Source organism: Crocodylus porosus, unplaced genomic scaffold (assembly GCF_001723895.1).
Source record: "Crocodylus porosus isolate Cpor-Errol unplaced genomic scaffold, CroPor_comp1, whole genome shotgun sequence".
NCBI classification, from domain to species: domain Eukaryota; kingdom Metazoa; phylum Chordata; order Crocodylia; family Crocodylidae; genus Crocodylus; species Crocodylus porosus.
The window spans coordinates 126464981-126487381 of record NW_017728906.1 but is presented as its reverse complement, the minus strand read 5'-3'; the positions used below and the strand labels follow the sequence as shown (position 1 = coordinate 126487381).

The 22401-nt window shown below is 41.1% G+C and overlaps 1 protein-coding gene across 1 annotated transcript in view; it reads right to left on the bottom strand.

The window, feature by feature from the left end:
• The window catches only part of MYCBP2 (MYC binding protein 2, E3 ubiquitin protein ligase), a gene marked incomplete at its 5' end in the record, with an annotated part of 297134 nt that overhangs the window by 147742 nt on the left and 126991 nt on the right, over window positions 1–22401 (bottom strand). Inside the window, 8 exons of the mRNA XM_019528503.1 lie at window positions 5385–5468; window positions 5551–5685; window positions 8172–8263; window positions 12844–12971; window positions 13063–13188; window positions 18256–18428; window positions 21315–21468; window positions 21826–22030. Coding sequence (XP_019384048.1) covers window positions 5385–5468; window positions 5551–5685; window positions 8172–8263; window positions 12844–12971; window positions 13063–13188; window positions 18256–18428; window positions 21315–21468; window positions 21826–22030 — 1097 coding nt within the window. The remainder of the gene's footprint in view (window positions 1–5384; window positions 5469–5550; window positions 5686–8171; window positions 8264–12843; window positions 12972–13062; window positions 13189–18255; window positions 18429–21314; window positions 21469–21825; window positions 22031–22401) is intronic.

Genomic DNA, 22401 nt, shown 5'->3' with positions numbered 1-22401 from the left:
TGTATACTAAGAATATGGTAGAAATGTGTGCAGAACTCAAATTCTAATCTACCTACCTATAGAGCAACACAAGTGATTTCAAACAGAACTGTCCACACAGAAACCTTCCATCTTTTGTTTCTGACACCAAGTACCAGGATATCCAGATTACTTAATTTATTAAAAGGATCGTTTCTGGACAGAGAGAAGGACTTTTCAAGAGTCTGAGGAATGACGAAATGAACTTTTTTTGGGGGGGGGGGGATTTAAATACTGTGATAAAGCTAAGTCTTTATCAAGATGAAAAAGGAAATTGATCTTCTAAGTGCCACTGCAAGCAAAATATAAAATTATGAAGGTTTGTTACAGTAAACTGAAGTTTCAGGCTATAAGGTAAACCCTAACCTTAAATTTATCATTAGAAATGATCTTCAAGAAATGAAAAACTAAGGACACGTCACTAAACAGGCACATTGATCCCTCTGATATCATAGTTCGTTAACTTCAGTAAACTAAAAACTCATCCATAAAGCTGTCAACCATTATTTTGCAGAATATTTAGAAAATGATTAAATTCTATGCATAGGTACAGAACATTCACTTATGTTCTGTATGGGCTCTGAGGTTTTCATTATGATGTTCTATTCAGAAAGCATCTACCCTGACCTATACAATAATACATTAAGACACACAGTATTTCACAAATTAAAATACTGGTATTTTGATGGGCTTTTTAACAGATTAAAAACAATCATGCAGAACTTGGAGGAGGACATGTCAAAGAAACAAGTCACTGAAAATTTGAAGAAAAATGGAGAATGGAATCAGAGTAGTGATCACGTACCTTTTTAAGAAAGGCTTGGGAACAAAGGCAATCCATGAAGATATGGTGGCAACACAGGAGGATGATGACACAATAAACAACAGCAGCAAAAAACCCCACAAACACACACCAGAGAGCAAAATTTCACCAAGGGGGAAGTAAACACTGAGAAAGAGCTGGAACTTCAGACAGCCCCAGAGACCAAAACACCAGAACAAGTTGATGCAGTCTATTAGATGGTGATGAATAACAGATGATCAACCATCAGTCACATAGTTGAGACAACAGGCCTCAGCAATGGGTCCATGTGTACCATCGCTACTGAAGATGAGATGTTGAGCCTTCATCAGAAGAAAGTGTTAACTTGATTTCTAGGGAAACTTTTTAAGGCAGTTTTAGGCAAGCAGAAAAATTCACAAGAACAAAAACTTGGGATGAAATATGGGTTCATCACCTTGATCCTGAGGCAAAACAGCAGTGTATGCAGTGGGAAGTACACAGTTTTCACCTCTCAAGAAATCCAAGACAACGGCATCTGTTGGTAGTCATGGCCATATTTTTTGGAACAGTAAAAGGTGGGAATTATGACCGAGCACTTCTCAAGAGGAAAAACTATGCATCTGAACTACTTTGCTTACAAGAAGCCACTAAGAAGTACAATGGGAAGTTGACTCGAGGAAAGCTGCTTCTTCAGGACAATGCATTACCTGACTGGTTGCAATAACCACAGTGACAAAATCTGAACAACACAATGTTTCCTTTCTCATTTTCCGAAAGCCACTTATATAAAACCCATTATAGTTTGTCTAAGGAGACTAGTATATCCTTTCTACAGCTATGGACACGGTGGGGTACAAACCACTACACACTTCTGAGGAAAATGGTTTCTTCTGTGAAGTGGACAATTAAGAATTAGTGGGTATATCTACACAAGACGCTGACTAAGTAGTAGCACATCACAGCATGGACAATGTTAATACGCTACTGCATAGTATTATTAGGCTACTGCACAGTGCACTTATTTAGTACTTGCTAATACATGGACTCAACAATACACAGTAATGACTGTGCAGTAGCATCTCATGAAGACATGCCCAGTTTGGTGTAATTGAAAAGTTAAGGGACTTTATAAGAAGTATTTCTGGTGGCCCTTCTCTTCTTGAGAGAAATGATATTGGCTTCTTCCCCCGCCCCCCAACAAAATGTCAGCAATTCATAGCCAAATTGCTGTGCATCATTGTATCGAGATGGACTTGACAGGAAAGAAAGGAAAAATAATAGTAAAAAAATTGAAAAGGTCATTGGGTTACTGATCCAAAAGGCTAATAAAGTTTAGGAAAGCTTCTAAAACCACCTGCACCCCCCTCCCCCCCAGGAGACCAATCTCTAAGGTAATGGATTTGCTTAGGATATTTCACCTGACAAGCCACACGCTCATGCTGACTAGAACCCCAGCCCCCCTCATGTAGTGGTATTTGCTGAGGGTGGAGATTCTAATTCCTCCCTTGCAAAGGACAATTCATTTGCTTCCTTTAAAGAAGATATTATAAAATCTTTAACTAAGAAACCAGTTGTGTAAGCTGGTAGTCAATTCCTGACCGGCACCTAATTTTCTGGTTTTGTTTAAAAAGTTACTGTGTTGAAACACTTGGTCCAATCCACTTGACCTCTTTTAGGAGACAAGGCTTACTTTATCTATCAGGATAAGATATGGAAAATAAGTTGGTTATACTGCTAGATTCCTAGCGACAGATCCAGAACAGGTATCCATGGGGCTATATTTGAAAGCTCTTTTTGATACAAATAATCATGACATGGGTAGGAAAATACAGCAGAATAATGGCAGAAATAAAAAGCAGTGCTCAAAATGGCATGGGTTTCTTTTTTGTGAGCAATCACTGATACGTAAATTGCTCTTCTGTCCTGAGAGGTTGTACGAGTCTTATATAACCAGTGGCACATGAGACCACTACAAAATACAGTAAGTAAAGTTAAATCTTATGACATCTCTTAATTATGTGTGATCCTAATAATGTCTTACAGTGAGAAGGGTAAGACAGATTAGAGTTAGATGTCTAAGGAGCAATCCACTTGAGGAAAAAAATGATATTGGAGTGAAGAAACCAGAAAATATACCAAGATACTGTCCATCTGTTACTTTGGTTTGGAATATAGGGTTTGAATGATACAGGTTTTTGATAATTAAGTAGAAGTGGTAACAACACTGACTTCACCTTCGAATGTACAACCAGGGGACTGCCATTCCTTTGGCTGCAGAATAGTGAAATATGGCTTAGAGCCTGAGAGACTAGCTCTTTCTCAGTACCACAGTCTCATAATAGTAATCAGTGGACAGCATATGAATTGGATTTTTACTATTTTATGAGAGAAGGACTGACATCAAGGTGATATCTGTGAAAAACCTTTATCACTCTGGATCAGTGATTCTCAACTAAGGTGCCACAACACCCAGGGGTGCCGCATACTAGCTATTTTGAAGGATGCCTTGAGGTGAGACGTAGTGAGGTATGAGGAGATAAGCAGGTAAGGGCAGGCTCAAACTTGTCCCTGCCTGGCAAATACCCTACCCCACTACCTGGCCCCTGTGCAAGAAGGTAAGCACTATATAGTTTTCAAAACTGGGTGCCACTCAATTCACTAAAGTTATGGAGGGGTGCCTTGAGTTGAATGAGAGATGCCTCAAGTCCAAGAAGGTTGAGAACCACAGATTTACTCCATTCCAAAATTAACTAAATATGCTGATCTATGGGCATGCTACACAATGTACCTAGTCTGCCCAGAAACTTACAAGAACAGGGCAAGAAAAATGCCAGCATTTTTTGAACACAGCAACACTGATTACTGACTGGGAACAAAGGGATGCTGCTTGCTTTTAATACTGTAATTCTAGAAGTTGCTTCAAAAGGTGCCTAATTTTTTAGAGCTATATTATAAAACACAATAAACATTAAAACATTGGAAATAAAATGGTAAAATTTACTCTTTAGAAACAAATTACTCTTTAATTACCTGTTTCTGAAGAAATCTCTCAAAGCTATGCTAAGAAACTTTTCTCTGAGGATGGAGCACAAGCTTTCCCAATCTAGGCTGGGGCTTTGCCTTTAGATCTAAGAAATCTAAAAACGTCTGTTTGAATTTTGCTTTCCAAATTATAAGTAAGATTTGTATTCAATTTGTATCCTCAGTAAGGAAAGATATCTGATCTAGGGTGAAAAAGTTACTAAAAGAAGTGCAAAAAAGAAAAAAAGGAATATGAAAGAGATGCTGAGGCCTGCTGAATGAGAACAGGCATAATACAGGATACAAAGCTCTCCTAAACAGCATAATATTTAATGAAGCATTTCAGGTCACATTTCAGAAAAAGGCAGAACAGGAACAGAAGAGTGAAGAGCAGCAGATCAAGAATCATAGCAGTAGATCAAGGGTCAAAGGGGACCTTTAACTCCTCTAGAGTTATCTGCTATTTCTAAATCAACCCTGACCAATGCTTATCCAGAGCCTCTTCTTGAAAACCTCTAGTGAAGGAGATTCCACAACTTCCCTGTGCAGTCTATTCCATTGTCTTACTGTTGTAACAGTACTCAAGCTTGGACTCAAAAAGGGAAGAAGTGAGATGTGGATGCAAAGCTTTTGGAGAAGGTGTTGCTACATTTTTCCAGGGTTAAGTGTAATAGAGATTACGCTGCCTTTTCTGGAATGTTTGGAGTCTGAATCCTCCTTGTTGGATATGAGTTATATCACAATGAAGACAACCCTTCAGCCTCTTGAGGTGAGGTACTTGGATTCATGCTGCTCTATATCTAGGAATTTTAGTGCCTTGGCCAAAGCGAGTCAAGAGGACTGTGTGATGAAATAAAACATTCAAAGTGATGCAACTGAGAAGAAAAAAAGAGAAGATTATGCAGTTAAAATCTTCAGTGCTGCTTCCTTAACTTTTCTGGAGTTGACAGGCCTTGCCAGCTGCCTGAATTACAGAGTAACAGTGATATTTGAGGAAATATATTTGTCTTTTATAAAGACAAATGGAAGATTTTATTACAGGGGACTATGTACTGCAGAACTCATGAGAAGGATGGTTTAAATAGAGTTTACTTTCTTGAGATCTTCAAATTACACACCTTTCACTAACTCTACATGTGAAAGAAAGAACCAAAACATTCATTTTTGTGAAGTGAACTGGACAAGTTCATGTGACCCTTCAGAAATTTTATAACCGGAGTTGTTGAAAGTTAAGCAATAGTCACAGAAATCTTATGAAGTATATTAAAGAAAAAAAACAGCACTTACAGAGCTAGGATTTAAATTACGGAAGAAATATTATCATCTTTTGTTTTGACCCAAATGCCAATATTTAACATATCAGAATGATTTTTTAGAATTGCACAAAAATTGGTATGACATTTTACTTTGCTGTCTTTCAGCTATCCCTTACTCTCCCACAAGTTTACAAATATTCCATAACAACAGTTCTGTTTAGCACTATAGGCATACCTTTATAGCACTTGTGTGTTTACAAAAGATAACTTCTAAAACCAGCCCTGAAATAGGATAGGAATATTACCTGTACAGTAACTGAGGGATCTGTCCTGCATTAACATCTGTGCCATTATTTGATTTCTTGGAACTCTTAAACTGGAAAACAACACTGAAAGAAGAAAACACCACTGTCATTCAGGTAACATTAGCTGCCTTTTATTATACAAAAATTTGACAGAAACAATAATTACCCATCATCTGTAGTAATGGATGCCTGACCATGAGATCCACAGTCACTGCTAGGCCCCGACACTCGTGCCCATGCTACGTACCACCAACAAGCTTGCAAGAGAACTGGTTCATCAAACATCATTGCATATTTTTCTCTGAAAGAAGAAAATATTGGGCGGGGGGGAAGGAAAGGATTTAATGGACTGAACTCGATTAGTTCCAAAATAAAGAAATCCACAGACAATATGATTATTAAATATTAAATATGGTGACTATTTAATACCTATTTAGAATTAGAAAATGGAGATCAGCATTTTTAAGGCTCCTTCCACCTGCACCAATGCATTTTAAAGCCTTCTACTGCACCTTCCTACTTCTTGCAGCGCCTTCCCCAGGGGTCAAGAGAAAAATGGAAAATATTTGCTATTCACCTTTCTTCTAGGAAATTTCCAAGTAACTCAGCCATTTTAGTTGCCCCTTCCCTAGCCCAAGAACCCCCAGTCTCTCCATAAATAAAGGGATATGGTATTGCAAACAGAGTAGAGATTAGATTCATGCTATCAGAGAAAAAACTGAAACCTAACTAGGGGAAGATATGAAGACGTAATCATGCATCATGACAGCTCAATAATAAAGCAAGGAACTGAGATATTTACAACAAATGTAAAGAGATAGTATTGAAAGAGAACAAATTTGGGGTAGTTGTAACACCAGGAAGCAGAACTACAGGAAACAGAAGACAATGAATCAGACAGCACTGACAGTGGGTAACGAGAACTGTGACTGAGTCAGAATCATTTGGGAACCAGTGAATGAACTGCTGATTGAACAGAAAATGAATAATTAAGGAGCAGGTAGGATGGGAAAAGCCAGATACAACTTAATCATAGTGGTATAGTATGGTTGTGCAAATGATACCCTGTGAGCAGTTAACATGGAGCCTACAGGCCCCAGAAGCTGCCTCTCCTGCTGTTCATGAAACCAAGTGGGTCAGAGATGTGGCACCTCAGCTGTGCCAAAGTTGAATAGTCCTGATGTAGAGCAACAAATTAACAGCAGGATAATGCAGCTGTCTTGTGTGATCAAGAGATAAGTATGAAGCAAATGCATCTCTGAGAAAGGCACGTATGAGTTTGGTTTTTTTAAATACTTTGGGATTTTAATGGCACCAGGCTGTGCATAAAATTGCCTATTCAGGAAATTCATAAAAGGCCAGAGTTCATTTACAGCTACTTTAAGGAAAGCTGTTTTGTTGTTGTTTTTACACTAGTACTACCATAATGGTATGGCAACCAAGCACTTTTTGGGGAACATTTTCTGTGTAAAAGTAAATGCATTTTTAGTTAATCCCTTTCGAAAACTATTATCAATTTCTAATAGAAGAGAAGCTAAACAGATCTTCAAGTAACGAGGCACTCCAAAATCCAGAATTAAAGTAGAGCTAGCTTCTTGAAAGTGGAAGTTGAATTGTGTACTGTTGCACGAATACGTCACTCCTAGTTGCTTAAAATATAAAAACAGGTAACTCCAACTCCCCAACACAGAGCACCCATACTGACAAACGTCAGTAATAAATACAGGTTTCCCTTACTTTACGTGGGGTCTGAATAAGCAAATTTGTTCTTATGCGATGACCCTTTTTACACCCAAAATTAGCTATATGCGAGGTAAGTCTGTAGGGGAAGGGATAGAGGGGCTGCAGCAGGGAGCAAAGTAGAGGGAACTGTCAGTAGGTGCAGGGCACAGGATGGGGGTGCACAGCTCTTGCTGCTACGTGCACTATGGGAGGGCTGTGAGTGGGGGGCTCCGCCATGTACTCCTGGATCTGTGCGTGGGATGAGAGCAGATTGCTGCTGTGGGCTGGGGCCAGCAGCAGCGCCGGGGTGGGTGCAGGGGGGTGTACACCTCACATATAGCAGCTGTGCTGCACTTGGGAGAGGAGGTTGTGGGGCTATGGTGAATTTTGTGGTGGCTGCAGCCCTGCTCCCAGCACCACCACCGCCTGCCCCGAGCACAGCACAGTCCAGCCCCACTGCCAGCAAGAACCCAGTGCCACCAGCCCCACTCCCTCTCTCACTGTTGTGAGCTTGTTTCCTTTTGAATTGGGTTCTCTTTCTGCAAATTCAAGTTATGCACAGTTTTCCGGGAACACATGTACCACATAAAGCGAGGAAAACCTGTATGCATTTTTCCTACCCCCTCAACTATGAGCCAACCAAAGCACAACATGCCCTTTTGATAATCACAATTTCACAGGATCAGACAAACTGGACCACACAATTCTACAGAGTCAATTCCATTAGGGACGTCTGAAAGTGCCTTTTTGACATTTATACATTTGAAAGTGCCATGGAAATAATTTCTTTATCCTTTCTTATCCAATTGACATAAAATTTTAAGTTTACATTTCTGCAAAAGAGCACAAGTGTGTTGAGGGAAAGCTTTCAATTCCTATTCGAGATCTCAATATTTAAACAATATATGAAATGGTATTTGTTGTTTATGGTTTCTACCTTTTTTTTTTTTTTTAAAGATAAATGCACTACTAGATTACAGATTCTAATAATTCAGTTTACTTCAGCATACCAACGTATGTTTAAAATGTATGCCAAAATAAAAAATGCTAAAGGAAAGTAATTACCTAGCAGCACAATCGTATGCCAAAACATCGGTTTCAGCAAGAAGGTCTCCATCAGTCTCATGGTCTCCCCCATCTGGACCCAATTCGAACAACTGAAAAACAGAAAATAAATATGTAAGATGCCTCTCCACCCTTGCAAATTCTGTTCCATCGTTCTATTTGCTTGTCATTCTTTCTTGCCTATAACTCTAGGGGATCCTATTATTAACCATGTACTAGTATTAGTTAATGTAAGACAGTGATTTACCTCATGTACTTCAGTGATTTCTTTAGATATTTTGTCTATACTAATCTCACTCTGGGAAACTGACAGGTTATACAGCTCATTCAATAGATGTCATATAGGAGTCCTATTTGCTACTAACTAAATAACAAATGTAGAGTGCTTGGCAGCTGGGCAACTAAATGTTAAATTTACACTACAGACTGTAGCATAGCACAGAAACATCCAAGCTTCCTTATGTGACTTAGCTCAGGTACTACAAACACTCCTGTCATGGCAGCGCACAGCTCATCTGAGCTAATTTATCCTGCTGAAATAAATTAACCCATACTGAACTCTGTGCTGCCATAGTTACACTGCTTTCAATACTTGAACTGATTTCAAATGAAGGAACTTAGGTTCCTCTATATTAGACCATAAACTGCAGTGTAGACATGTCCTTAATCTTACAGCCAAGTTAAGGGCAGAACGTTTAAGAAGGGTGAGAGGATTACTTCAAGCAGCTATTTTGCAGATCTGATGCACAAAAATATTCCTGAAGACTGAAGAGGCAGCCTGAGCACTAATTAAATGAGCCTCAATATTAAGCAAAAGAGACAGGTCATCCATGTGATGGATTGAAATACACTGGGTAAATCAATTAGATATTCTCTGGAAGGAGACAGTCTGGCTTTTTATCAAGGCTACTGAGATCAAGAAAGATGACTAAAGGATATTTGGGAGGTGGAGGGGAGAGGAGAAACGGAAGGACTGAACTGTTTGCTGTTTTTCCCCTTTTCTATAACAGTAAGAGGTTATAGTTATTTTCCAGATTTCTTTCTATCTGCCTGGTCCAAAATGAAATCTGAAACAATTTGGGAATTTGTAAGATCTCCAGACCACCTTCTCGTAATGAAATATGGTAAAAAAAGGGATGCATCATGAAAGCATGAAAATTTCAAATTCATTGACCGATCTGGCTGATGCAACAATGGACATCTAAAAGGCCATTCAGAGAATAAGGTATCTAAGAAAAAAAATCGCAGCGATCAAAAATAGGATTCTTCAAGATCTGTAGGAACAAATCTTGTGTTCCGAAGATGGAAGCAAATCCTTGCCTTGTGGGCTAAAGGTGAACCAGTTGACATAAAAATTCTAGAAAGATGAAGTGAAAAGTCCATAATTGGACTAGTTGCGACATAGGAATACAGACACTACTATCTTGTCTGGAGTGAAAGATATGAAACAACTTAGGGTTTTCTCCTCAGTCAGTGAAGTCTCACTCCCCACCACGTAAGCTCTTTGACACAGTGAGTCCTGAAAAGCACTCTAATGATTCATGACTGAATGTAGGGATCTCCGAAATTTGCGCTGGAAGTACACAGAGTGGCAGCTTCTTTAATCTTGGAGTTTCCCCATTCTCCCCCATCCTCCAACTGCTGATTGGTGGACAGGCCACATTATTCATCACCTGTGCCTGATGGCCGGGAGGCAAAAACTACTGCAGTTTTTACCTTCAGGACATCAGGTGCAGACAGTGAGTGATGAGTGACAGGACCCTCTGCCAATCAGTGGCAGGGGAGGGAAAGTTCCAAGATTAAAGAAGCTGCTGCATTGTACTGCGCAATCCCAGCATGAATTTCAGAGATCCCTATGATAAGAGAGGAAAAGAAGCTCATTGGAAGAATATAACAGATCTTCGGGAGAAGATGAAAGCTCCAGTGGTTCAGAACCTGACTCTTCACTCATTTCTTCTACTGTTACAGAAGGTCCAGAAATTTGAAAGCACAGAAAAGAATTAATCAAATTTTCAAAAGATCAGAAAGAAACTCAGGGCTGGAGAATGTGCTCCAGGTAAAAAACCTGCAGCTTAATGAGGTAATAAGGATATGTTCAGCTGAGTGAGAGGAGTACATTTCTTCTAATGGTGATACTGATGTTTAAAGGTGATGCTAAGGAATGAAAATCTTTTAACCTGTCATGCAGTACAGGCTATCAGCAGAACACAACACTAGAAAAAAAGACAGCCTCCATTAGTAAAAAATCAATGCTAATTGGCAATGCATCAGCTGCTAGTGCCAGCTCCAGAGTCATTACAGTTGTAAATCTTGAAGATATCTGGGCAGCTTCCTTGGACCTTAACTAGAGATTCAGAGCTGAACCAATACTGACAGCATGAGAGAAATTTGTGACAGTGAACAACTTTGTTGAGATCTCAAGATTCCCTTTCTTCAAGAAGGCAGGTCAGTGGTAGGAACCAGACCTGTTTGGGGGCTGTAATTTATCTCGTCTTGGTGCAGTACCACTAGTTTTCGCTGTCAAAGCAGCCATTTGGTTTTTGGCTTGTTGGTGCTGAGTAAAGCTTTTTACCAGTATTGCTGTTACCACCATAATCAATACCGTTAAACATCTTTATTACATTAATTGCTGGTTTGCCTTTAGGCACTATGTTCAGTACTTCACAAGAGAGAATAGCAGGTGGTTTGTGTCCCAAAATAGCTTACATCCTAAATAAGCAAGACAGACCCCAAGGTAGTAAAAACTAATTAATTTGGTCACAGCTATGATTGAGTTGGCATTTTCTGATTTTTATCATTCTGATTTTATACCTGTAGTAATAAAGAATCTGTAAAATGCCTCAGGATACCCAAAGGAGAAGGAACAAGTAATGTGTTTAATTTGAATGCATGAGAGAACTATGTAAAGAAGGCAGAGCAGGGTAGCATCTTAAAAACAAATTCACGGAAGCAGGGTAGGGAGCCCTGAGCCCACAGCAGGCAGCCTGCACCCGCTTCCCACCCCTGTTCAACCATGCTGCCCATGGCAGAGGGGAGCCAGGCTCCACATTCTGCTCTGCACAACAGCCACTGCCTCCTGTATGTAGCAGCCAAGGTCTAGGCACTGCTGCGGGGGCCAGGGGGCTGCAGACCTGGGACCCTGACTCTGTATCCCTGGCAGCTGGGGGGCCCCCTCTGCCAGGGGAGTGGGGGGGCAGGTACTGGCATGGGCAGGGCACTGGCATACATGGGCTGCTCAAGGCCACAAAGTGGTAGTTGCAACTGGACCTGTGTCCTAGTGAGCAAAGGGGGTAGGGGGCATTCTGATTTTCCCCATGATAAAAAACCCAAAATCATATGCCAAAATTTGTTGACATTTAGAATTTATTTTATTATAGAGAGTGAGGCACTGGCAGGCTTCCAAACTGCTTTAAAACTGCAAATATATCAATAAAATATTACATTCGACTGATGCTATTGATATCTATACCTATATAGCAGGGGCAGGCAATTATTTCAGGCAGAGGGCAGCTTATCCAGTTTTGGCAAGCTGTCAAGGGCCACATGGGTAGCCCCGTTCCTTGACAGGTGCCCCACCCCCTAGTCATCATCTTGGGACCAATGTCTCAGGGCCAGCACCAGTGGGGCCCAGAGCAGGGCACAGGCTGGCAGGGGTCTGTGGAGCCAGGTTGGGCTGCACCAGCAAGGAGAGGTGGGAGCTGGCCCGGCTCCATAAAGCCCCTGCCAGCTGGGACCCTGTACTCCTGCCACCCTGCTCTGGGCCTTGCCAGCACTGACCTTGGGACACCGGTGTGAGCCCCATGCTCCCACTGACTCCCACACCTGCTCACTCCTAGTGCCCCCTCCAGCCCCATGGTACAGGATGGGGGCAGTGTACAGCCCCAACCTCCTGCTTGCTGGCAGGGAAGCAGCTGGCAGGGAAGGGTGCTGAGCATGGGGAAAAGCAGCTCCTCCCCAACCCTGTGGCTGGCACTCCCTGCTGCAGCTACTCTCAGCCCACGCAGGGCTGTCCTGAGCAGGCACAGGCATCCCCACATGGACTGAGCAGCTGCAACATGAGGTGCTAGCCACGGGGTGGGTGAGGAGCCGCTTTTCCCATGCTCAGCACCAGCTAGTAACCCGCCCCCACTGCCAGCCCGGGCCCCGCGTCAGCTCTGGGCTTGCCTATCGGGGCAGCGGTGCAGCGACAGCAGCTACTCAGCACAGAGGAAAGCTGCACCCCCTTGCTTGCAGTGCTGGGCAGTGTTTGCCACTGGTGCTGCCCAGCATGCCAGCTCCAGGCAGGCAGGCAGCTGCAGCAAACACTGCCTAGCACTGCATGTGGGCTGTATTTTGCCCACCCCTGCTATGTGGTGTTATTTCATTTTAATCACAGAAAAAACACTGATTTTACTGTTTTTAACTGATGATTTTTAATCAGAGATTTTGCGATATTTAAACAGAGAAAACCAGGGTCACTGCTCATGAGGCACTGATCCAGGACTTTCACACTAGGAAGCCTGACTCATGCTCCTTGGGATTTTTAAAATGTTTTGATGCATACATAGCCTTCCATAGACATTTTTTAAAAACACCAAAAAAAAGTAAACACCAAAAAATACCCTACCTATTCTAAACTGCATTTCAGAAGTCCTGGTTTTAAATCTGTAATTTGAAAAAATTAGACTATTACCTTTATTTTAGCTGTGTATTCACCTCTCCCTCCAAACAGGCCTAGACCACCAAGTAAAATATCAGTATCCGCACAGAAACGTATAGCTTCCACTGAATGGGCTGAGTAACCCCAACCTCCTCCATGACCTACAGGGGAAAAAGTTAGAGAGTTATGTTTAAAGGCTGTCATTCCACAAAGGGGATTTGTTTCTGCAACAAAGCTATCCTGTGTACATACTTTCAAATCTGTTAACAACGCTATAGTCTTCTTTGGAATAAACTTTCATTACTGCTTGAGTCTCCTCTTCTGTGTTTGTTACGCCCATTTTTAAGTCCTGCATAGCAGCCAATGTATCGAGACAACCTGAAAGAAAATAAAACCAAATATTCAAAATGTATTACTGGAAGCCATAAATCAGACTCTACACCAAACAGTTATGGAGAGAGAAGTTCATGAAGATTTAAAATATCAGCAGCAACACAACCTAACCTGTCAAGCACACTAATATAAATGTAGCAAAATACTAGTACCATATCTAGTTATGGCCAGAGAAGCCACCATGGGGAAATACAGGGGTTTACCACTGAAGACAAACACCTGACTCGGAATCTGCTTGTGTGTTAACTAAGAAACATTTAAGGTAGGTCTACTACGAACATGACTACACATTGCCCTATGGCAACATAGTGACGCAGTATGTTGCTGTATGGCACACTACGGTGATGTAGCGATCACTCAGGTCTACATGTGATCGTGAGCTCACTGTAGCAGCGAAATCTACCCATGCACTGTGCACACAGTGCAGTAACCACCTACGCTGTGCTGTAGTACTTCCAAAAGGAAGTGCTGAAGCACAGCACCGTAGCAACGTTGCCATATGGCAACATGTAGACATGCCCTACGTGACCAATTGCATACCATATCTTGACACTCTTACATATTTCTCTTTGGCTTCATGTGTTCTTTTTATGGAGAAAGGAAATAAAGTACTCATTTGACACTTAATATTTTGTCTCTAAATATACTCCTATACACTTATTATTTAGCTTTATTCAAAACCAAATAGTAAGATTAGGAAGGAGAACTATACACAGAAAACTGAAATTAGGTCTAGAAATTTAGTGCCGCAAAGGCATTTGGAATAGAGCGATAAAAGAGACTAACAGGTAAGACAGATCACTTTATAACATGAAGAAGGTCTTTATCTATATGTTGGCTAAACAAAGGGTACAAAGGTGTAAAAGACAAAGCAAAAAGTTTTTAAAAAAAAGGAATAATAATTATGCTTCCATTGCACAAGTAGGAGTAACCTGGAATTAGTATGAAATTTTTCCTGTGGCTTTAATTTCCTTTATCAAGAAATATTTCTTTAAAAAATAGGTTTAATGACAGAATAATAGCCTGCTGAAGGAAATAATGGAAGTGACAGAAATATTTGTAGAAGAACTCTAAAGTTAAAAATATCATTTTTAAGCACTTAAGTGTTCTTATTTTAAATGTAGCACCTTAGATTCACAAAGCTAACAGGGAGGGTATTTAACAAACACCATATTTCATTGAAGGTCACACTTTTACGTTCACTTATGGGAACTGAGGTTGGTAGCAAAAGCACACTATTTTTTTTATCCAAGTTGTCTTTTCAAAGGTGAGGGAACATCCTCATCCTGAATCAATTTCTCTAGCATCTGTAAGGGCCCTGGCACACATTCAAATTAAAGCTGGATAAAACTCAGCCATTAAGCTGTTGCACATTTTCGAGCAGTAGCTTTGTAGGTGTTTTTTTTTTCTAGCAGGGTAGACATTTTTATGGCATTAAAATTACTTGCATGTGTGGCTGGTCTAAATATATTGTGTGATTAACCAGATAATTGCATAATACTGTATACGTAATATGTGGCAAGGGCCTAAAAAAGTGCACACCCAGGAAACTCTCTCATCTCCTTCTCTGCCACTACCTAGTGCAGACAAATAGAACTCCAGTATGGACAAAATGTAGAAGAGAGAAGTAGGAATGCAGAAAGACAGCTTTCCAAGAACAACTGCTTTTTCTTCCCTAGAACTGTATTTATATTCACACTTGTGGGAGACAATCAAATAATGCCCAATGGATGGAAAGTGGACAAGGAACATGTTAAAACACAGTCTGAACTACTTTTTCCCAAGCTGGGCACTGGAATGCTATATTAAACACAAAGAATAGTGCAAGGAATGGACTGGCCAAGTTGTTCTATGCATCTCCAAGATTAGGAAAGGCTGAAAAATACAGCCATAACTATGGTGGCATGAGTTCCTTCACATGACAGTAACTGGCATCCTAAATCAATTGAGCAAATTTCTACTTAATTAATTCATTAAAAACTGAAGACTCAAAATGGTTGTAATAAATTTGTCCTGACAAATACAAATTTCTGCATTTTTTGGCTCCAGGTCTCATTTGCAGTTCCACCAAGCATACCAGACGTCTCATGCATACCTGACACTAAGAAAACACAATCATATAAGGGGTACAAAACAAACAAACAAAAAAACAGAACAAAAAACTGTCACTGTCCCATGTGCAGAAATCCAACTTTAAGAACTTAAGGAAAAAAACTGAGGAATTTGGAATACTGCTTCGCTAATGTACAATACACCAAGTCAAAAGGAGGATTACAAGGCGTAGAGAACTGAGTATCAGTACTTGAAGTGGTCATACCGTTACCTTCCTGGCCTTGTAGACTACTAAGGTGGTTTCTGGGTGGTGGCCTACAATCTTACACCTAATTCATGCATTTGGTTTCTAGTAGGTATGGTTATAACTGTATACTGCACCCCTTGCAACAATGCCACGTGACTGGTTAGTTGTATACGTGACTTTTGTTGGGTGTTTTTAAAAAAAAAGACTTAGTATACCTAACTCAACTCACTACAGAAATCTAGCAGAGAAACCCATACAAGTGAACAGCATATGAGGTGCCAACAGTAGTGCATGTACAGTACTGTGAAATATGTAAGGGCGCTTGAAATTTTTCCATCAATAGCCACAGACTGCAAACTTTATCTTGCTGGTTGTTCAATTTTAGCAGATCTCTTTGATCTTATCCCATGGATCTGGTAATGAGTAACAGTGTACAAGCTATAGTCACTATAATCATTTCACACATGGCTGGAAGGCGTTAGTGAAAAGCCTGTAGTATTCGCGTCAAAGCAATAGATAACAGGGGCACTGGCAGAGATGCACAAACCTGCCTACTGGCAGCCCAGAACACAAATACTGCATACTTAATCAAGAAGGTAACAGTATCTTTCAATGAACTGGATAACCAAATAATCGTGGTTAAGCCAGGTTGTGGGCACCCAGTTCCCATCTTGCCAGTAGAGCAGGAGCCCACGATCACGACTGCGGGCTCCCCCTGCACAAACAAGTTGACAGTCAGGTGCTTGACTTTCAGCTAGCACTGGGGACCCAAGGAGACAGTTTAAACTCCCATGTCGTCCCCAGAGCTGGCCAGCCAATGATCAGATTATCACTGGAAGACGGGCAATGCTCTGAAGTGGTCCCAATCTGCCACTAGCTGGCAAGAAGTACACAGGGATTTGAGCCCTGGTGCAGTCCCTGCCATCAAACAACAATCATCAGCAGGATCAGGACCACATTGCGGCCAGCTGCAAAGCCCAGTGGGGTCCACCCTGCCCCATATTCAATTTAAGACTCAATGGAAACCAGCTGCAAAAGTTATTATAATAAAAGTGAAGTTGGTTTCCCATTTTACTAACTGATTAACTGGTTAATCGTGTCTTTAGCGTAACATCTGCTTGTAGCCTTAGTCTTAGTGTCAGGCACGAACTGGTGATGACATAATGGGTTAACAGCCAAATAAGAAAAAGATGAGGCTGAATCCCAACCAATGGCACATTGTGTGAGCCACCTGAGCATCAATAACATCAGAATAACCCATGTGTGATCATGAATATCAGAATATTATGTGTTATCATGACTGCTGAATGAACTGCTATATGATTTTCTTTAAGTTGTCTTTACAAGTCATCCACAAACATTAGGGTACAATTGCAAAGCAACTGCAGAGAGCAGCCAGGGAAAACTGGAAAAACTAAATAGCAAAAACAGTCACAGGAAGCTGAGAATGAAGCTAACAGTTATTTGTCTGCTGCCAACTATTAGTGATACTGAAGAAGAGCAGCAAATCTTACCATGCTGGACACTGTGCATCTTAGAAAATTATTGGCTTTCTATCTAGGCAATATCAATACTAGTTAGATGATATAGCCATTGTGCTTCTGCTCAAACAAAAAACACAGCTCTAAAAATGTGCTGGTCAGGCTGAAGTCAAATACATATATCTTGTTGGCTTCAAGGAAGTTTACAAACTGATGCAGGCCTTAATGACACTGGGCAAGTTGATCAGCTGACTTAACTCAGGCACTGACAGCATCGATTTAGAACTATCTTCAGCCCAGTTCCCAGGGTGTAGTGCTATTGCATGATAGGGATTTTATGCTCTGTCCCCACATATTGCACATTCTGCCATGCATGTCTGGCATGGTACAATATGGGAGGAGGTATAAAATTCCTCAGATCTCAATCATACCATTTTAACTTTTGCTAGTACCCTTGGATTATGCCTCGTTTCCTGTAAATACAAGGAATTTTTTCCCTAGTCTTGGTCACATACCTTCCATCTTCTCTCTAGATAAGTCAGTCAAAAGCTGTATGAAACACTACATAGATCAATTAAACTTTTAGTAATGGTACATCATTTGATTGACTGTGGGACTCAGGACCAGGTCTTCACTGAAATTAGTAATGACTTTATCAAGTAGGGCAGGATGAATGGAAAAGTCAGTCCCAAAAAGGTTGAACTCTGCAGTTTTGATACCCTATAAACATGGCCACTTTCTTTCGACGGACACTCTTAACAAATTGACCTTCCATTCACTAGACAAACAGTGATATTGTTAAAATTAGTTCCACGTATTTCCTTTGCCTATTTAACAAAAAAAGCATGAGACTGATCTCTGCATATGCCTGAACAAGAAGCCATTTTTAAAAGGTTCCTGGAACTGCAATAAACTCAGGCACATAAACATAATTAGCAACTATGCCTCACCCTTGTTTTAGTGCATCATCCTACGAAGGATAATCTCTATCTTAGAAATTGAAGAACCGTCTGATCAACTCCCCCACCTCCCACACTAGTTTGCACAAAAAAAAGATATTTAAAGAAAGGTTAGTAGGCTGTTCAAAAATATTGGCTAGAATATTCTGCATCTGCCACCCTAATCCTGGAAGTAGTTTAATCATTAGAAAGACTAAGAAAAACAACAAATGTTTTTTGGCAGTTAAAAAGCAACAAAGTCATTTTATTTGTATTCTATATTATATTACATATCTACTATTTTTATCTTTCCAATTCACCCATAGAGTTGTACCTAGAATGTGCAAAGCTGCGTGAGACCTGGTGGTTAGAGCTTTTGATCCTGTTGGAAGAGCAAGTTCTGGACTTAGAATACTACATCGTGATTGCATGTCTGGAGCTGAAGGAAGCCTGGAATCAGCAACAACTGCATTGTAACTCCACAGTTCTCTAGCATTTGGTCGAAACCTGACCACAAAAAAAGACAGCAAAAATGTATCAAAAAATTTAGTTTACCAGAAATTTAACTAAGCCATTTAAACACCCTGAAAAAATTGTAATCCCAGTTCTTTGTATGGAATGTTAGGATTTTTATGGAATGTTAGCTTTTTTTTTTAATTAAATATGACAGTAACCGGATTCTTAATATCCTCAAAGACAAACAAGTAAAATAATAGATTACAAAACTCAGATTACACGAGAGACTTTGCAGTCGCAGTAAGAGACAATAATGTATTTCCTTACCTAAAGAACTAAAATCTAATTAAAACTGTCATGTGACAAGCGACAATACCAAACAGTATGGGATGAGGTAAAGAATGACATTTTCAAGTGAAAGAAGATTATTCAGTTTAGATGGATATAAATCCTGAGAAAGCTGATATATTTTAGGTTTATTTTTTCATTTTTAAGTGGATTGAATTTGCTTGTGGATATCCCACTTGAAATGGGTAAGTAGGAAGCATAATGGAGTACAGTAGCTTAACACAAGGGATGAAGAGGACCCTCATGCAATTCAGCAGGGTTGTCCAACATTGGACTACGATCAGCAACCAAGGTTTAACTTGCAGCTCCTGAGCTAGCAGTCTGGGCACCACCAACTCCCATTAGCTCTCCTGCTGCTACTGCCACAGTCTCCAAGATCCCTCTCCCTCTGCTGCTCCACCAACTCATCCCATCTCTGGGGAAAAGGCAGCATGGCCCATGGGGCTGAGGAATACTGTGGCTGCAGCAATTCAGGGGACGGCCCATGGCATGGTGTGACAGGAATTTAAGAGCACGCCAGCGTATTTTCACTACTTAATCCAATTCCTGATCCCATATGAAGAACAAGCCAATCCTAACAAAGAATCTAAGCTTCTCTGAAAAGGAGAGTGCTTATAGTCAACTGCTGCTGTTACTGCTTCCTACTCTTCCAGATCATTTGAAGATTGAGACAGAAATTAATCTAACACCTGCACTTTGGTCATACTTGCAAGATTACCTCCACAATGATGACTGCTAGAACTTTTACAATTAAAGCTCCAATTCTGATGTCATCATTTGAATCTGGTGGCAAAAGCCCTGGAGCAAAAGTCTATTGCCTTAATCCTCATAATGTTCAAGGGTGGTGCAGTTCATTGTGGAATTGTGGAGACTGGAGAGGAAGACACTGTGCTAACTAAATTTGGAGATTAGGGCAGACTATTCAGATCTAGGCTGGGGAGAAGGGGGGGCAGAGAAGAGAATAAGACTGAATATTCCTGGTACACAAGGAAAAGAAAATAAGATCACCCAAAGGTCACACAGACCCAGGAGAGGGATGATATTATAGGGCTCTTGTACACAGGACAAAACGGTACAATGTGTTTTTGCAGTTTAACTGCATTATGCTGTACATGTGCAGGCTTTTTTTTTTATGATTTAAGTCAGTTTTACTGTGTTGCAAACTAAACTACATTTGCATGTACTTTAGTTTACAACATAGCCATTTGTAACATTGCAGCCTTTGACAGTGTGCCCTCCTCCCCAAGGAAGAGGCAGGCTGAAGGCAGAAACAGTGAGGGGCCAAATGTTTATTTATCCCCCCTGCAGAGCCTGCCCACATCTCCCATAGCTAGAAGGGAAGCTGCCAGTGGGCTATGATATGCATGGGGTCCTGGGTCCTTCTTTCTGCAGTGGTAGTGCCCCCTGGGGCTGCCCAGGTGGGCTGCTAGCAGGCAGGTGCTGCCCCAGCTTGGGCTCAGGGAACAACTGGATTGGGCTGGGTGCTGCCTTCAAACTGGGGCAGCACCCATGGCCCTGGGAAGTGCTGCACCATGAAGGAACGGTCCCCCTGCAGTTCATAGGGCACCTGCAGCTTGCTTCCTGGCTGCAGGAGATGCAGGCAGGCTCCATAAGGAGAGGTAAAAAAAAGAGGAAGGATCAGGCCCCTCACCCTCACTTTTTTTTCCCCACCCCCTCAGTGGAGCCTGCCCGTGTGAGATGCTGTTGGGCCATGGAGCCCCTGAGCTCCAGGAGCCTTGGCCCTTCCCTCCACAGTGGCACCCCCTGGCAGGATGCTAGCTACACAGGTGCTGCCCCAGCCCACAGGCAGCACCCGCTGAATCCAACATTTCCCTGAGCCTGCAACGCTAGAAGCCCACCAGGCACTGCTCCCTGTGTGAGCTCAAGAAAGAGTTGGATCTGATGGGAGCTGCCTGCGAGCTGGAGCAGCACCTGCATAGCTAGCGCTCAGCCCAAGTGGCCCCGGACTGGCACCATCGCCGCAGAAAGAAGGATCAGGCTTCTCTGCAGCTCAGAGGCTACACAGCCCAGCAGCAGCTTGCATGGGCAGGTTCTGCTGGGTGGCAGGAAGGAGGAGAAGGGAAGCAGCAAAGTGCCTAATCCTTTTCCCTGGCCTGCCTGCCTCTCCCACAGCCAGGGAGCAAGCTGCTCCTGAAGGGTCTGAGCTGCAGGGGTTCCCAGACCTTTCCTTCACTGCAGTGGTGCTCCCTGGGGGTACCACTGCTGTGGAGGGAAGGACCAGGGTACCCCCACAGCTCAGGGGCCACTCAACCCACTGGCAGCAAGCAGGCTCCGCCAAAAAAAAAAAAAAAAAAAAAAAAAAAGGATTGCGTTTTTAATCATCATAATTAAAAACCTACCGTTTCAACTTAGGGGACTAAATCCCCATCACATGTACAAGCAGCCACAGACAAGAAAGGAGCTGTTTTGGCTGTCTTAAGCTTAAGGAAAAGAGCCAAAGAAAAAAAACACATAAGAAACTGAACAGTAGGTGATAAATGATAACTGAATACATGCAAGACCAGTCACAAAGCTTGTCCTAATAAATGAAGTTTTCATACTGACACCTCCTTTCAACAAGCCAGTTACCTCCAAATAACATCATAAACAGGATCCAGACATACACCAGACCCTTGAAGATCTTCCTGTTCAGAATCATTAAATGTTTTGCAACTGCCATCCACTTTATTTATGAGAAGACACTTAAATGGAGGAGGCTCTGACATAGAAGCAGGTACCAAACCTAGGAAAAAAACCCCATTTATTAGACACCATCTTCCATTTGTTCAGTAATACTATTATTATAATGGGTGCACTCATAACTGATACTAATACAGTATATTGTGTGTGGGGTAAGATTATAATGAAATATGTAAATGCAAGATTAGCTTGGAAATATCAAATTTTCAAAATTACTTCTAATAAAAATATGCTTTAAAGCAACCAAGTATGTCACATGCAGGAGGAGTACTCCAAGAGGAAAATAGTCACATAAGGTTCAATTTTCTTAGTTTGAATCTCTCATGCTGACACATACTCCTTGAATTATAGTATTTAATCTGATTTACAGTATTTATAGTATTTTTAAAAGAGGTCTTACCTATTATATGCCTGCTTGCAAAGATCTCTGACGTGGCCAGCACATGAGAATTAATGAGAGCTTCATCAATCCGAAGAAAAGTCTGGTCTCCACTTGCTCCAATCCATGTAGCTTTGCGCCCATATTTAGATCCAATATTAGGCATAGGTGCTGGTTTTGCATTCCAGTATGGCATATCCAGAATTGGCCTGCCAAGCTGTCCTTTCTAAAGTGAAAAAAATTAAGCATTAATAAATACTAGCCACAACATTTTCATATAAACTAATAATCATATATTTGAAAATAAAAAATGGGTTCATTGAGAAAGATGGCTCAATAAAAGTTTACTTCACAATACTATCACTGTTGCATTGAAGTACGTGATATATATATATATAAAAAAAAAATGTAAAATTACAGAAGGTAGGTAACATTAAGACACATTCAAAAGTGATCCTAATGGGTACCACAAACAGACCTCTCCTTATAGTTCTTCAAACCCATCATATAGCCAAAGGCCACTCACATTGTTCAATCGCCTGTGTGTTTTACTAATTATAAACTGTATGTTCTTGTGCTGTGTTTGTACAAATATCA